The 17,975-nt window shown below is 47.3% G+C and overlaps 1 protein-coding gene and 1 pseudogene across 2 annotated transcripts in view; both read left to right on the forward strand.

The window, feature by feature from the left end:
- Positions 1-8,442, forward strand: part of Gm10479 (predicted gene 10479) — a 46,564-nt gene extending 38,122 nt beyond the window's left edge. Inside the window, exons 4-5 of one of the 2 annotated variants that reach the window (XR_003950222.1) lie at positions 4,912-5,310; positions 7,599-8,442. Coding sequence is in view for 1 of the 2 variants with exons in the window: in XM_030247037.1 (XP_030102897.1) it covers positions 4,912-5,065 (154 nt within the window). In the remaining variant the exon portion in view is untranslated. Of the gene's footprint in view, positions 1-4,911; positions 5,551-7,598 lie in introns of those variants that run through there. The other variant, XM_030247037.1, reaches the window with a different exon arrangement.
- The window catches only part of Gm4012, a 92,618-nt pseudogene continuing 79,845 nt past the window's right edge, over positions 5,203-17,975 (forward strand).

A 17,975-nucleotide genomic window follows, 5' to 3' on the forward strand; every position in this document is an offset into this window, starting at 1 on the left:
CTCATACTGCTTGTGCCATTGGTCCCAGTTGCTTAAGATGGCCAGACACATTCCCATTGTCACCACCCTTTATTTGAATGACATTGCATGCAGGAGCAGATCTTCAAGCCATTGCTCCTCAGAACCAGGTCCTGAGGCTCAGACCCTTCCTTTTCCCTTTTCTACTTCCCATGATCCCTCAACGCCTCAGGGGTAGCCCTGAAACATGGATTGAAGGCTCCCGGGTGGTTTCCATCCTCCTGATGCTTACGCCTTGTTCTTTGCACAGTGACCCAGAGGGTCTGCGGCACAATCCCGTAGCTGGGTATCCTGGAGTCATGTCCTGGCTGACTTAGGAGAGGTTCAGGAGCTCTCTGATGGTCAGTGCTCTGGTTAGCAAGATGTAACTGATGGGTGACATTTCTAAGTGAACTCCAGGCCAGAGACACATTGTAAGTTTCCCTGTGTGAATGTTTCAGTGGTGAGGGCCTTGGAGCTACATGGCTTCACCAGTTCTAGGTCTTTTCCCTCCAATACTAGTATTTGAACAGGGGACCCAACACCTCCCATCTTGGTCCAACCTGGCTTCTCTACCTTTTAACTGCTACCACCCCAAACTCTGCCCTCTTTTCTGGGATCTCCTGCTCACCTTGTTTCACAGTTTTGTCTCCTGCCTGAGGGTCTCCCGAGGACCTGCCTCTGACAGTAACATCCTAGTAGCCACCTCCTGGGCTCAACTCATTGTCCCTTCCTCTAGGTACTCCAGTTCCCTTCTCCCTCCCCTGCCCTCCTTTTCCCTCTCCCTTCCTTCCTTCCTTCTTTCCTTTCTCCCTTTCTCCCTTCTTCCTTCCTTCTTCATTGCTTCCTTCCTCCCTTCCTTCCCCATCAATATTCCTGGATTATCCCCAGACATCTCTTTTTGCACCTCTTGTCCTGCTCCACTAAGGGATTCTTTGGACCAAACATCACCAGGTGTACCACCCTCCCACTGTTGGCCACCCTATTCTTACCTACACTTCCGTGTTACCAGGGTGGCTTCAATTTTACATGTGTTTTGTTAATTGAGTTTCCAAAATGAATTACCTACAATAAAACTAGGGCATTTCTATCCCTTCCCAAAGAGTCATGATATGCTCCTACTCTGTGTTGGGGTTTGAATGAGAGCCCTGGGTAGTGGACTCCATGGAGAGCAGCTAGCTCTTCATCTGTATGCTTATCCTAGGCCTGTGGTGACCCCTCAGCCACCAGCAGTTGCATTTGTCCTCTTAGGGCAGACTCTGTGGATGCAGAAGTTGGTATTGAGGGCTTCTCTTCAGAGATGGATGTAGGTAGCTTCGGGGGTACTTCCGGCCAGCACTGACCACCCTGTCAAGCTTAATGTCCAGTGAGTGAGGGAGAGGTTGGCTGACTCGTGGTTGAAGCCCAGGCTGTAGGTGATAAGGAAAGAGGACACTAAACCTTGGTAGAAGCAAGGCTGTGAGATAGGAAGTGTGTGTAGCAAAAAAAGGCAAGGATCTGGCAGTCAGCCATGACTGAGGGACTTAAGAGAGCCTGGGCCCCTCTATGCAGGCCCTCCAGGACTTCAATTCTGCATTTCAGTTGGTTTTTGTTTTTGAGACAGAGTCCTCTCTCTGTAAACGAGTCTGGCATGGAGCTCAAAGTTATCTGGCTGCCTCTGCCTTCTGACTGCTGGGATTAGAACTGTGTGCCAGCGCCAAGGCTCTGTGTCTATTTCTTGTTCCTGAAGCCCCTCCCAGACAGGGCTTAGCCAACATTGTTCTATCAACTCGGAGGTTCTTAGACATGCCATCAGTCAAGAGATTGAGGCTGGGACACTATGATTGGTGGATGCTTCTTCTTTGAGTAGAAAATAAAATCTAAGGAGAATGGGATCCTGCAGAGAGGGCTCTTGCTGTTCTTGCAGAGGATCCCAGTTCAGTCCTGTTCCCTACATCCACATGGTGGCTCACAACATGTGTAACTCCAGTTCCAGGGATCCGACATACTATTCAGGCCTCAGCAGGTACCAGGCAACCTCTCAATGTATTATATAACAAGAAAAACAGTTGTAACATACTATATAAGTAAATATTCTTAAAGCTTTGAAAGAGAAAAAAGGAAAAGAACATATGGACACATTTCGACATCTTAAAACTGTAAATGACCTTTAATCCCAGCACTTGGGAGGCAGAGTCAGGTAGGTTTCTGAGTTCGAGGCCAGCTTGGTCTACAAAGTGAGTTCCAGGACAGCCAGGGCTATACAGAGAAATCCTGTCTCTAAAATAAAACAAAACAAACAAACAAACAAACAAACCCTGCAAATGAGCCAGGCTTTGTGGCTAATAGCTGTGACTGCTAGACAGGGGAAGCAGGAAGGTAAGGGTACAGGTCGTCCTCAGCTACATAGTAAGTTTGAAGCCAGCATGAGCTACATGAGACCCTGTCTCAGAAAACAAATAAACAAATAAAATTACAAAGGAAAACACGACAAAAGGTCCTACAAGATACCTGTCCATCCAGCCAATTCCCCACTTCAGTCAACTTTACCTTTCCAGTAAGTTCTTCCACAGGAGGCCTCCACTCACAAACCCATGTGACCAGTTCTCACAGATGGCAGCAATGGCCACATGCCCTAGTGTATAATCTTTGTCCATTTGTAGATATCTCTCTGTCTCTCTGTCTTTTTCTCTCTCTGTGTCTCTCTCTCTCTGTCTCTCTGTCTCTGTCTGTCTGTCTGTCTGTCTGTCTCTGTGTGTGTGTGTGTGTGTATGTGTGTGTGTTTGTGTGTATGTCTATGAGAGAAAGACAGGGTTTCTCTGTGTAGTCCTGGCTATCCTAGAACTTGCTCTGTAGCCCAGGCTAGCCTTCCTTGAATTCCTATCTGTCTGTTCTGTCAATGAGTGCTAGAGTTAAAGGCATGCACCACTACTTGCCTGCTTGTTCTCTTTCTTTTCATATAATTTTTTGAGACAGTGTCTAGTGTAGCCCAGGCTAGCCCTGAATTGCTATATAGTCAAGGATGACCTTGAACTCCTGATCCTGCTGCCTCCACCCTCCAGTTCTAGAATTACAGATGTTTGGCACCTGGCTACCTGAGTTGATGATTATTTCTGATCAAGATACTGTGGACATTTGAGTTGGTTGTTTGTACAGGGGAGGACATGTTTAGATAAGTAAATGTGTGCTTTGAAAGGCAATATCAAGTTGCCATATGTCTGTTTTGGACAAGGAACTTTAAATATCTCCTAGTCCTGTAGATAAGTAATTAAAATATGTACATTGAACGCTAACAGCCTGAGAAAGATGTGAAGAACACAGGAGAGGTAGCAGGTAATACTGAGTGCATGTTTCATCTTCCTTAACAGGACCTAGCACCTAGTGCTTAGAATTCATAAGCCTCTGAGCAGTTCAGAGTGGATTCCTTTGGGACTTGGGTAGAGGAGACTCACCCACACTAGTTCTTCTTCACATTTCAAAAATAACTGAGCTATGCAGGTGTGTTATTGTGAAGGAAAGAAACCAAAATTGAGGTAGGGAAGTGAACGAGCATTAACGTCCAGTGGCCAATCACTGCAGGATCTCACACTTGGGCCTTGTGGGAGACTGCAGTGGGGTGTGCTGGACAATGAAGCACAGTCCTGAATTTCCAAGGGGGCTGTTTCAGCTGGTAACATTCACATCGACATTTACCGACAATTGATGCAATTCTAGATGTCCCTGGCAGAACAATATCTCAGAGGCATAATAAAGAGTGGGGACTCCCATAAGGTTCCCAGGTGTCTCTTCTAGGGCTAAAACAGCATGGCATGTGCTGGTAACTTCTCCCAGTATTATGTGGAGGGGGACAGGGAGGTCTTGGGGGATCTAGAAGCCCCCTGTCAACATGCTTCAAAGCTTTAATACCTGGGTCCCCATGAAACCCTACTTACCCAGATTAACCCAGGAATCTGGGTAAGAATGGGGTTTTTAAATGTCATTTATAAAATTAGGGTTGCTGACAAATGAAGTTGAACTTTGAAGGGCCAAAGCCATGTTCCTGTTCTCTGGTATCATCCCTGAATCCACTCAGGATGGGAGTCAACCTAGTTCTAAATTTACCCTAGCTGTGTTAGGTAGGAATGTGAACCACTAGCATCTGCCTATGCAGGCAAGATTTATTTACTATGCAGCATCAGCAAATGTATCTGTGACAAGGAAACAAACACACCGGGTCCCCCACGAGAAAAAGAATTAGCTTTTCAAAGCGAAGAGTCAGCATTGGGTCCATGAGACCCCTTTGCCCCAAGCAGATGAGCTGAGGGGTTTGTCTCAATCCTGACTCTTGTTTAACCCTTACAGGACATTTGACAAAGCTTCCTTCCACTGATTTAGGCTTGCCTCTCCCTGTCCCTTTTACCACGATTCTGCATGCATGCTCCTAGTAGACTGTATTTAGCCATAAAAAGATATCTTTTCTGTCTTTCCTAGAGTGTTCTGGGTTTTGACATGTTATATAGAACCATTTTGTACCTCCTGAGGAGAGCCATCCTGGAAATGCTAAAAGTCAGAGCTTGCACTATCATGGTCTTGAGTTCTTCTGGCCCAGAAGATCTCAACCTGTGTTATCATAACCCCTTTGAGGATCGAATGCCCCTTTCACAGGGAGTCACCTAAGACCCTCCTGCATATCACATATTTACATTATGATTCATAACCATAGCAAAATTACAGTTATGAAGTAACAACAAAAATGACTTTATAGCTGGGGGTTCACCACAACATGAGGAACTGTTTTAAGGGGTTGCAGCTTTAGGAAGGCTGAGAACCACTGCTGTAATGGATGGCACTGGACATACAGAGGATATTGCTTAGCCACCATGGTGGTAGGGTGTGATAGGAAGCCAGACCTGGGGTTTCAGGTATCCACAGCTCACCTGTGTCTTGGCCTTGCAGGTTTAGTCTCCACTGCCAGCTGCCATGGGCAAGCAGAACAGCCAGCTGTGTCCTGAGGTGCTGCAGGACCTGCAGAAACACAGGGAGTTCACCGACCATGAGCTTCAGGAGTGGTACAAGGGCTTCCTCAATGACTGTCCCACTGGCCACCTGACCGTGGACAATTTCAAGATCTAGCCCAACTTCTTCCCCTACAGAGATGCCTCCAAGTTCGCTGAACATGTCTTCCACACCTTTGACACCAACGGCGACAGCACCATCAACTTCCAAGTGTTCATCATTGCTGTGAGCATGACCTCTTGGGACAAGCTGGAACAGAAGCTGAAGTGGGCCTTCAGCATGTCTGACCTAGACAGCAATGGCTACATCAGCTGCAGTGAAATGCTGGAGATAGTGCAGGTACCTGCACTTGACAGGGCCTTAAGCATGGGGAGTGCAGGGATCCAGGACCCCCATCCCCGGCCCCATACACCAGGTCATTCCTCTGCCCACTTGCTACCTGGTGTACTAAAGGACTGCATGTCTTTGCAGAGAGTAACGATAAAAGCCAAGCATCTATCGATTGCTTGCTGGACATCAGGTCCCAGCTGAGCTCATCCATCAGGTTTATTCACACAATTCTATAAAACGGGTCTTTTTTTAAAAGAAAAGAAAAGAAAAGAAAAGAAAAGAAAAGAAAAGGAAACAAACCTCTAATGAGATCTGAGATAGGTGATTAAGAATTGTCAAAGCAAGAACTGGGAAAATGGCTCAGTGGGGAAGAGCACTTGATACCCAGCATGAGGACCTGATCTGATCCCAACACCCATGGAAATGCCAGGAGTGGCTGAGCATGCCGGAAACCCTAGAACTAGGGGACAAGTGAGTCCCAGAAGCTTGCTGAGCAGGCAGCGTAGCTACAATGTTAAGCCCCGGTTGGGTTCAGTGAGAGAGAAAAGGTTATACTGTGAACACCGGTATTCCTGTTTGGCCTCTGCACGGGTGGGTGTTCATCTGCACACACATGTATAGCATACACACACATTAGCTGTCTATAGGGCTTCCTATAGAAATCAGAACGACACAGTAAAGGATGAGTCAGCAGTCAGTTCTTCACAGGAGCGGTGCTTATGTGCACCCTGCATCCTTCCTGCTCCATGCTCTAAACCATCTCTGTATTTAGTCCAGAGAGCTGACTCTGTGGGTAAAGGCGCTTGCTTCCAAGCCTGGCAGCCTGGGTTCAATCCCTAAGACCCACATGGTAGGAAAAGAGAACCAGCTTCCACAAGTTGTCCTCTGAATTCTCCCTGAGATCACCTCCCCCAAATAAATAATTACATACATCCATAAAATAAGTAAAGTAGTTATATACAGTGCCTAATACAATGGCTATAGATGTTAATAATAATTTGTATTATTTGGGAAATAAGAAGAAACTGTCTGTGTACCTCCAGTTTCATTTTCTAGAATATTTCCCACCTATAGTTTGTTGAATCTGCAGATTTGGGATCCATGAGTGGGCAGGGCTCAATGTATTTCCCCTTTGACCTTCCCTCCAGGATTTTCCAGTTCCCACCAAAGATCTTCCTTTCAGACAGAAGCTGTGCCCCACAACCTCCCCTCTACTCTGAACCAAGGAGCCCTCCATTCTTCCATTCCCCAGCTGTATCCTATGCTCTTGAACGTCACTTAAACTTTCCTGGCTCCCTTTGTCCAGCACCATGTCTGTGAGACTTGTTCTGATGAGAGAAGGGAGTGAGCAGGTGGAGTGGGAGGAGGGGATTGGGAGACGGGGTGGAGGTGGGGAGAGGGGAGTAGATGACCCTGTGAAACTGTTGATGGCACAGAGGTGTTTGGGATACACTCTCTGCCTATGCAGGCCTGCCCTTTTCCAGCCCACTTGATTCAGCTCTGATTGAGGGAGGGAGACTAGAATTCAGGGTCAGGTACACCTAGCCTGCATCCTGCACCCTTCCTAGGGCTCTATAACCATGGGCATGTCAGTAGACCCTCTGAGCTGTAGGCTTCATCCCTGTTGTCTGAGTTAGGGTTTCCATTGCTCTGATGACACACCATGGCCACAAGCAACTTGGGGAAGAAAGGGTTTATTCACTCACAGTTTCCACATAACAGTTCATCATCAAAAGCAATGAGGGCAGGACTCAAACAGGGCAGCAACCTGAAGGCAGGAGCTGATACAGAGACCATGAAAGGGTTGCTACTTACTGGCTTGCTCCCCATGGCTTGCTCAGCCTTCTTTCTTATAGAACTCAGAATCACTAGCCCAGGGTTGGACCACCTACACTGGGCTGGGCTCTGCTCCATCAATCACTAGTTAAGAAAATACACTCTGGTCAGGCATGGTGGCACATGTCTTTAATCGGAGCTCATAGGAGACAGCAGACTCTCTGTGAGTTCAAGGCTAACCTGGTCTAAAAAGTGAGTTCTAGAACAGCCAGGCTGTTACATAGAGGAACCCTGTTTCAATAAACAAAACAAAAGGGAGGAAAGGAGGGAGAGAGGGAGGGATGTAGAAAGACAGGGAGAGAGAGAGACAAAGAGAGAGAGAGAGAGAGAGAGAGAGAGAGAGAGAGAGAGAGAGAGAGAGAGAGAGAGAAGAGGAGACTGGACATTGTCCATTTTCCAGAGGGTTCCAGACTTTAACCAGAGCACTGGCTAATCCTAAGTCTCCCACTTCCATTCCTCAGGCAAAATGTCCCTGGAAGAATTCAACAAAGGTGCCAAGAGCGACCATTTATTGTCCGGTTGCTGCAGTGTGATCCCAGCAGTGCTAGCCAGTTCTAAGGGAAATGGGCTTTACACAGTTGTGAGAAACACAGGCTTGACCTGCCATCTTCAGCTTTGCTTGCAAAAGTGGTTTTCTCTGTGATTTCTCCTGCTCTCTAGGGACCTGGGTCCAGACAGCACATCAAACTCACCTGGTCTGGCTGGATGCAGCTCCCTCCTCTGTCTGATCCAATAGATGTCCCTCCCCATCCAGTCCAGGCTGGTTCCTTCCAAGGTTTCAAGTGTTCTCAGCTGTAGGGCTCCTTCCCTGCCCACAGAGGGCCTGGAGGCCCTTAAGGACACCAGACTGGACTTTTCAGTATCTTACCGAGACCAGCTGATTTATTCTATGATCCCAGCTGACTTTGTGAGGATGAAGAAGATGGAAAGCAGACAGGCAAGCCCTTCCTGTGCATGGCTCCACCTCCCTTGTTTATTTTCTCTGACCAAAGCTGCTTGCATGTATAAACCGTGGTATCCTTACTTTTAATATATAAGTTTTGTATAAAGTGAGAAGGTTCAGCCCCTGTATTTAAAGCCTCTGACTGCTTTTAAAGCATGGTCCCCTGTGGCCTGTGATTATCCACACTCCCCAAGTCTGGCTTTGCTGTGGTATTTATGTATTCATTTGCCTAATTACACAGGAGATACATGCATGCCCAAGGCTGTGGACATCTGCCCTCCGTCCTGCAAACACAGGTGTGCCTGTGTGCTCCATCCTTCCTGTCCATTGACCTGGCATATTAAAATAATCAAATAAACCAAGGTCTGTGAGTTTCTTGTGTTGTCACAAGCACCCTTTCTCAGTTCACTCTCTAGTGAGTTTGGGAATGAAGCAGGTAAGTGGTAGACAAGGAGAAAGTCCTTGAATGTCTGGAACAGCCGAGAATTTAGTCAGAGTGGAGTCCATGCCAGCCTTTCCCTACTAAGGCCGTTGGCCCTTCTGTGCTGTTGGCTAGAAGGTGTTTTAGATATTGGACAGAAACAGTCCCTCAGGACCAAACAGGGCCTATGCCCTGGCTAATGTCATCCAGCAAGTTCAGGATCACTTATTCAAATAATGGGGAATAAGAGGATGGATGGATGTGTCTGCCCAGTTATGAAGACTTCTCTCTCTCTCTCTCTCTCTCTCTCTCTCTCTCTCTCTCTCTCTCTCTCTCTCTCCCTCTCTCTCTCTCTCTCTCTCTCTCTCCCTCTCTCTCTCTCTCTCTCTCTCTCTCTCCCTCTCTCTCTCTCTCTCTCTCTCTGCCACCATGTGATTGCTGGGATTTGAACCCAGGACCTTTGGTAGAGCAGTCAGTGCTCTTAACCACTGAGCCATCTCTCCAGCCTTGGGAGTCTTCTCAAATGGAGAACCCAAAGACACACAAGATGTGAGAGTACAGTGAGGAGCAGAAATAAGAGCTCAGAAATGGGGCGGCTGAGGCAGGAAAGTTATGAGTTCTAGGACAACCTGGACTCCATAGTGAGACCTCAGCTCAAAAATCCAAGAGCAGAGACCAAGTCTGATCTCCCAGACCCATATGGTGAAAGGGAAGAACCGACTCCCATAAGTTGTCCTCTGGCCTCCACCTGTGTTTACAACCCCAGAAGTCTGGGGACCTGACAATCACATCAGGAGTCCAAGGCCATTCCTAGCTATATACTGAGTTTGAGGCCAGCCAGGGTTCCTTAGTGAGACCCCGTCTCAAAAACAAAATCTGACAATTGTCATAGGAAGTACTTATTAGGACTTGGTGGTTTAGAGCACTGGTGGCACTTCCAGAGGCCCTGAGTTCAATTCCCTAGCACCCACATATCAGCTCAAGACTGTCTGTAACTCCTGTTCCAGGTGATCTGGCACCCTCACACAGACATACATACAAGCAAAACACCAATGCCTGCTAAATAAATTTAGATTCACCTTTAAAATAAAAGTAAGAACTTATTCAAGGAAGAAGCTGTCTTGTGGCCAAACCCTGAGCTAGCCTTCTCCATGGGACCCCAGAACACCCACAGGATGTCTTATTGGAAGTGAAGGTGCTAATCAGCTTTCATAGCCTTAGGGACACTACCAACACATTACAATTACAATCCCACAGTCCATTTTCAAATCTAAAGATGAACTTCCTGTCAGGAAGCCAGGGCCATTCAGCACGTGAAGGAAGCACCACCCAAAAGGGACAAAGTCTTGGTGAGCCTTGCAGAATGTGGCTTTTGCACTTCTGTGGCTGTGGGTGAAGCTAACCCCAATCCACACCTTGCTCTATACCAAACCTTGTAGCCAGACAGTGTTGGAGACAGTGGTAGCAGGAAGCCCAGAGAGGGAATGTCAAGGTGGGGAGGTGAGAGGTTGGAGGAAGTTTGGAAGCAAGGTAGACTCTTGAGCCCTCCTGGAGGTTCTAGCCAAACTCACCTGTTCTATTTCACTCAGTGGATTTTTAAGATGTATTTTATTATTTCAATTTTGGGCCTGTGTGTGAGAGAGAAAGACTACATGCATTTGCATATATGCATGCAGGTGCCTGTGGAGGCCCAGAGCAAGATATTGGATGTCCTGAAGCTGGAGTTACTGGCAGTTGTAAGCCCTGGTACATGGATGCTGGGAACCAAACTCTGATCCCAGCAGAAGAGGTAAGTGCTCTAACCATCGAGCTTCTCTGCAGCCACACCTCATCCACTTTAAGTTTAGACCAGGCCAAACTCAATGAAATGCACTCAGCACAGTGGGACCATTCTTACTAAAATGCCTTTGTACACACGGTTCCTGCATCTGGACTGCCCTTCCCCCTTTGAATGGAAAACTCCTACTGACCCTGTGAAACCCTGTCTCTCTGTCTCATTTGTGTAGCCTTCCCTGTACCCAATACCTCCTTTTTAGTCTTACTAGCTACCAGTCAGTAAGAACTATATATACCTTCCATTTGGTGGCTCTATTATGTTCCTCGTGGTTCACATATTTTTAATGGCCATGCTGGCCTAATTAGGGTCAGATCACTAGTCATGTTTCCCACTAGGTATTAAAAACACGAGTCTCCAAAAGTTTAAGTGGTCCAGTCATGTTGGTTCACCCTTCTAATCCCAGCACTAGAAGAGCTAAGGCAGAAGAATCTCAAATTTGAGGCCATGTTTGCCTCCCCAGGAACACCCTGTCTCATAGAATGAATGAAGAGGCCTAAGTAGCTTGTTCTAGGTCCAGTAACTGACAAGGGACAGACTCAGGACTCAAACCCTGTGCTGCCTGACCCAGAGCCCCTAGATACTGTCACCATGCTTGGCTCTGTCCCCTTACAAAGGGTATGGGAAGCCTTGTCAGCTTCATCTCAGGGTCCCCTTGACCCCCAGCTTCTCTACATGAGACTTCCTTTTTCTGGGAGTCATTGAAGTTGACTGAATTGTTCCCATTGGAAGGCCCAGGAAAAGACTAACAAGGCTGGATTCCAAGATATTCAAGAGCCACCATATGGTGCAACACTAAATGTGACCCCTAGATGGCAGTGGTGCACTACTCAATTGCTGTTTCTGCAGTTTGCAGAACTGTTTTTCCACTGGGTGAGTCTGGGACTTGTGTTTACAGATGTCCAATATCAGAGTTCATGGATGGAAGGATTCATATGCTAGTGAGTGACCGAAAATATGTGGAGCAGAAAATTGATATAAAAAAGATAGGCTGTTTTCCTCCCCCTTGTTTCCATGGGAGTTCATTTGCTAGGTTTCTCAGAGATTGTCTCAGTAAGGAAAGACCCCTCAAAGTGTAGAATTCATCCAAAAAACAGAAGCACCCCCAGTAGTGTCACTTGTGCACGGAGCTATGCTTTAAGCTCATGACACGGACTTTAGGGTCACTCCAGCGTCAGCTGCAGCTGTTAAATGTAATCGACAAATCATGAAAGTGTATTTTCTTTGATTCAAGCTAAAATTAACACAAGGCCCTGCAAAGCCTTCTAGACATGTAGCCTTTTCTGGTAAATGCAGCCTAGAAACTAGTCCATTGTGATTTCTAAGCTGGTTATTTACCACAGGATGGAGGACAGGGGGAGGGTACTCGTAAGTGAGCCTGAGCAGAAAACTGCCTGGACAAAGGGTACAGAGAGGAGGATGGGGCAGGATTGAAGGATGCAGAACCAAGGATGGGGCAGGAAAGAAGGGTGCAGAGTAGAGGATGGGGCAGGAAAGAAGGGTGCAGAGCCCAGGATGGGGCAGGAAGGAAGGGTGCAGAGCAGAGCATGGGGCAGGAAAGAAGGGTACAGAGTCCAGGATGGGCAGGAAGTTTCATTATTAGGAGAACCTAGGGTCGCCTCCCCACAGAATCTTCTCTGCAATTTTCTAACCATAGGAAGAACCATCCGTGACAGTGATAAGGCAGATCTCCCCATGCCCTGAAACTGCATCAGATACCATGCACTCAGCATGTAGGTATCTGTGTACACACAAGATATGACAAAGCTGTGTGGATGGTAGGAGTGTCCCTACCCCTGACTTCAATGTCACTGTAGCTGTGCAGGACAGGACCAGGGGCTGAACCTGAAGGACAGATGCATGGACCCAGCTGCAGCTTCCCTTGGGTCTGTCATTACTCAAACATCAAGAGTTTTATTTTATTTTTTAAACAGGGCTGTGGGGAGACAGTGGCTTAGTGCATAAAACATGCACTGTGTAGCCATGAAGACCGGAATGGAGATCTCTAGAACCAGGTAATAGCTGGGCAGGTAAGGCAGTTACCTGTAATCCCAGCATCTGAGAGACAGACGGTACATCCTCAGGGCCAGCTGCCTGGCTAGCTTAGCTGGAATCAGCAAGCTACAGTTCAGGAGATCTGGCCTCAATAAATACAGTGGAGAGTGGGGTAGGGAGACACCCAATGTCTACCTTGAGCTGTCCACACATGCACATGTGCCCATACATATGGAAACACACATGCACAGGGCATATGCATACACATGCAAAAACATTAAAATCAGAAATGTAAAGAAATCTGTAGGCCCGGGTGTCTGTGACCACTCCATTCTTCTGACCTCAAGCTGAGTTTGTAAATCCGGCCCATTCCTCTCTGCATATCCCCCAGCTTTCTCAAACTAGCTTGGCCTGAATGAAACCCATCACTGCCTTGGTCCTGAATTCCAGGCCCACTCCATGCTAGAAACTGGGGTCCTCCTTAGCATCTCCCTCTATGTCCACTTAAAACAATGATTCTCAACCTTCTTAATGCTGCCACCCTTTAATACAGTTCCTCATGTTGTGGTGACCTCCAGCCAAAAAATTATTTAACTTGCTATTTCATAACTGTAATTTTGCTGCTATTATGAATTCTAATATAAATATTTTTGGAGATAGAGGTGTGCCAAAAAGTCATAACCCTCAGGATGAGAACTGATAAATCTGCCTTGCTCCGGTTGGGGCTTGTTTCTCCATCTTTAGACCTGGCAAGAGTTCAGGCTCTTGACAATTTTCATCTTGAGCAATTGACACTGAGAATAGACCCAAAGTCCAGACCTATCATCCTGGCCAGGAGCCTTTCCCGGCAGAAAAATCACCTGGCATTGCACCCTGTGGGCCGGGCACCTGCCTTACAGGGTAGCCCTATGGTGGATACAGGGTTTGTCTTCGTAGGTAATGTCCTCCTTTTTTGTGGAAATTTTAGATAAACTCAGTGTCTGAAGACATGAAGATTTAAGGAGAGCTTCAGAATGACAGACAAGCAGTCTCTAGAGAGACCAGGTTCTGTCTGGTCAGAACCAACTAGCCAAACCTGATCCTCTGGTTCCAGAGCCAGGGCTGGCTCCAAAAGTCCACTCAGCACCTCTCAGGCATTAGGCATCAGATAAGAGGCCTGGAGCAACTTCCAAGGGAGCAGGTGGCTATGTGATAGGGGAGTTTGGAGTTTAAGGACATTTTGTACCTCAGCTGCTCTTCTCAACCACAACTAGGACCCGTGTGAGCCCACAAGTCACACAACTTCCCAAACCTCTGCTCTTCCTTTGTGAAGTGAGACTAACTAAACACATGCAGTACTAAAATCCCTCCTCTGGGGAGACAAAATAGTATAGTTCCCTCCAGGTCTCCATGTCAAATGGAAACAAGATTTGCCGAAGTTCATTCTGTAAAGCCAATGAGTTTATTGAGCTTCCATAGAGAACATAAGGGGGAGGTGTTTGCAGTAGTGTGGGTGCTCCTCACCCAAAAGGCTGCACATAGAAAGCCTTTATCCTGCAGGGACCAGTTCTTCTCCATAGCCATATGGATGAATGAGACCCACCCCTAGTCTTCCCAGATGTCCTGGCCATCTTGGAGGGTGTTTGTTTAAGCCAGGATGGGGCAGTCTACCTCAAACCCACAGATGTGCAGGCTTGGATGCAGGAGATAAAGAGCAAGCAGGGACCAACCACACCCTAACTCTCTCATCTGTGCTTGCAGTAGTATAATCTACTGGTGTACAGACATAGCCAACAACTTTGGATTTTAGTTGATGCCAGATGTAGTCAAGATAACTGGCCAAGATCAGTGGTTATGGGGGTAAAGAGAGGCTGGGCAGCACTTTCTTCACTGGGGCCAGTTGGATACTAACTAAGATGGATTTTGTTAAGCCTGGAACAGTACTGGCATGGAAGAGGTGCAAAGTGAGGGTTAACTGTGACAGGGAGCTTGGATAGGAGGTCATCAGTGATGACAGTCAGTCTATTCAACAGACACTGTGCTCAGGGGCCAGAGCTGTGCTACAATGGTGGCTCTTGTCAGGAGTTCAGGCTCCACTGTGGAAATGGACATTGGGGGTCGGCTGTAATATGAAACTATAGCCTGCAGGAATGTGGTCTCTGAAGTGGTAGAGTGAAGACTTGAGGAATGATGCTTGGGAGAGGGCCCCTCACTTTAATGGAGACTCCACACTCAGTCCTTCACTGAGCCACTTCTGATGTTCCCTAGGGCAGATCTCTTAAAGACACTTCCTCAGCTCAGAGTGGCTGAGCAATGCAGGCAGAGCTGGCAGGGTGTGCTGGTTTCTTCTCTCGTGTCTGTGACCAAATATCTTCAAAAAGCAACTCATGGGAGAAAGGGTTTCTATGCAGATGGTTTAAAAGGATGCAGTCTATCATGGCAGCAGCAAGCACAGAGAGATGAGTACTGGGGCTCAGCTGGCTTTCTCCTGTTTATGCTCTCTGGAAAGCTAGCTGCGGAAATACTGCTGCCCATTTTTAAGGTGGGTGGCTCTTCCCATTTCAATTAACCTAACAGACAATTCCCCGAAGACATACCCTGAGTCACATCTCTATGGTGATTCTAGATCAGTGGGTCTCGACCTTTGGGTCTCAACCCCTTTGGGGGTAGGGGGTCACATATCAGATATTTTCAATCCGATTTGTAACAGTAGAAACATAAAGTTTTGAAGTAGCAACAAATAACTTTGTGGTTCAGGGTCAGCAAAGCACAAGAAACCAAGAACTTCCTAACACAAGGGTTGCATTGTTAGGAAGGCTGAGAATCGCTACTCTAGATCCTGTCAAATTAACAACTAATATTAAGCAACCACAGAGGGTCAATCACAAATCTCTTCCAATGGATCTCCATCCATACCTGGCCCACTGAGTCTCACTGAGCTGATTCTTATAATTTGGGTAGAAGAAAAATTGCCACCAATGTGTCTCCCCAGTGGGCACAGACTAACAACAGGGAGATAAATGCCTTTCCTGACCTCCAGCAATCACTGTGAGCATGGCTTGTCAGGGGCCTTGGAGTGAGGAAGACCAACATTAGGCACTGTAACTCAGCGAGGAGATGATGGCCCTTTCAGGTCTTGGGGCTGAACAGAAATCAATGTCAGAAGACCAAAGGAAGAAGAAAATTCTATCGTGCTCAGGGCTGCATGGAAAAGGAATGGAGGTCAGAGAGCCACAGTCCAGAGATGCAATTACACTGCACAAGTACTTAGAACTGACTGTTCCCTATGTTTGTCTCCAGCCTTGAAAGGCAACTCTGTTAACAATGATGTTCATGTTCAAGGTGTGGTTGATCCATTATTCCTGCACTAGCTGTCAGAGTGTGGCAGCTAAGGCCAGGACTGTACAAGGCTTCCATTTGGAGTTTCAGCTGATACCTGCTAGTGGAGATCTCCCAGGCCCAGAAAGACAGACATGCCAGATAGTCCTGAGGTAGCCTCCAAGTTCTGAATGGAACCCTGCTCAGGTCACTGTGGGACCTGGAAGAGAGATGCCCAGTCTGACCTGGAATGTTCATACAGGTTGCCTGAAGCTGGTAAGGGGAGTTATGTAGCTTAGGCTGCAAGCAGGGCCACCTGGGGAAGAACAAGAAGCATAAGATAGAGGCAAGATGATCAGTGGGAAGGGAGGGGAGGGGAGGGGGAGGGAGAAGGGAAGGGAGGAGAGAGGAGGGGATGAGAGGAGAGGGGAGGAGAGACAACTGCCTGGGCCTTGCTTGTACTTGTTAAGAAGCTATGAGATGAGCCAGGGTTCAGGTCAGTTAGAGGTCAGAGGGAGGAAGGAAGGAGACTAGATTGACATCGGAGCTTTCTCCCTCATCCACACAGACATGACTGGCAAACGCTCACTAGAGCATTCTTTGTCATAAGAACTGAACATCAATCCCGAGAGATGCAGTCAAGCAATTTTGGGGTATGGAATGCAGTATGCAGGATGTGTGATACACAGACATAGGTACATATATTCACAAGACTAAGATACATCTAAACAGCCACATGAAAAAGCTTGGCATGCTTCTGTATATAAGAATAAGGCACCAGGCAGTGATGGAACATGGCTTTGATCCTAACAGGAGGCAGCAATAGGTGAATCTCTGAGTTCGAGGCCAGCCTGGCTACAGACTGAGTTCCCAAACAGCCAAGGCTACCCAGAGAAACCCTATCTCAAATAAATAAATAAATACATAAATAAATACATAAATAAATAAATAAAATAAAGGAGAGGAATGAGAGGCAACCTTCTTAGGGACCCCCAAGGGTTCCAACCTCAAACAACTGGCGACTTCTAAGATCTGGTGATAAAACAGGCCCCTGAGTTGGTCTCTATCAACTTATTGTCCACTCATTATGAGGAGGGAGGCTACCTGCCAGTGTTAGTAGCCCTATAGAGAGGCCCAGGTAGCAACAGCCCACAGGAACCAGGGCCTGCCAGCTGCTACCTGAAAACACACAGAGAGAAAGCTGCCCTGGCCACAGCCCAGATTCTGGGCCAGCTGAGCTACTGCATTCCTGAGTGACAGGAATACTGGGAGAGCAAACACTAAGAGTTTAAGGGTAACCTTGGGAGGAGGTCCACTGTCTGAAGGCACACCCGTGGGAACCCGTCGGGAATGTGACTGCTTCCTTAGAAGTCCTGGGCTGCTGACAGTCACTAAAAGCTCTTCAACAGTCACAGACAACATTTAAAACAAAAATAAAACCGGCTGGAGAGATGGCTCAGTGATTCAGAGCACTGGCTGCTCTTGCAGACAACCCATTTGGTTCCCAGCACTCACACAGCATCTTACAACTGTCAGTTTCTTCGGTGACTCCCTCTTCTGTCTTTCAAAGGTACTGCACTCATGTGGCACAGCTACATACATGGGGACCAATGCTTATACACATAAAATTAAACAACCCCTTAAAAAAAAAAAAAGCAGAAGCCAGGCAAGTTGGCATATACCTTTAATCCCAGCACACAAAGATACAGCCTGAGCTACAGCCTGTATCTACATAGTGAGTTCTAAGAGAGCCAAAGTTACATTATAGACAGACCTGGTCTGCATTAAGAGAGAGGGAGAGAGAGAGAGAGAAAGAGAGAGAGAGAGAGAGAGAGAGAGAGAGAGAGAGAGAGGGAGAGGGAGAGGGAGAGGGAGAGGGAGAGGGAGAGGGAGAAGGGAGAAGGGAGAAGGGAGAGGGAGAAGGGAGAGGATGGAGGGAGGGAGCATTGGGCTGAAGTAAAGAAATGGCCCACTCATCCCATCCTATTTCCCACCATTCCAACTGCTGGTCTCCAACACAGACTGGCCAGCCAGTAACAGAGGGAGAATCAGTCTCAAGAGTTTCTCAAGACACACTGAGATAGGTGCTCAGTGCTCTCACCTTCTGTCTGTCTGTCTGTCTGTCTGTGTCTGTCTGTCTGTCTCTGTCTCTCTCTCTCTCTGTCTCTCTCTCTGTCTCTGTCTCTCTCTGTCTCTGTCTCTCTCTCTGTCTCTCTCTCTCTCTCTGTCTCTCTCTCTCTCTCTCTCTCTCTCTCTCTCTCTCTCTCTCTCTCACACACACACACACACACACACACACACACACACGAGCCCATCTCACTGCTTCCTCTGCCCACTCGCCTACTCCA

The sequence above is a fragment of the Mus musculus genome, chromosome 12, assembly GCF_000001635.26.
Source record: "Mus musculus strain C57BL/6J chromosome 12, GRCm38.p6 C57BL/6J".
In the NCBI taxonomy this organism is placed as follows: domain Eukaryota; kingdom Metazoa; phylum Chordata; class Mammalia; order Rodentia; family Muridae; genus Mus; species Mus musculus.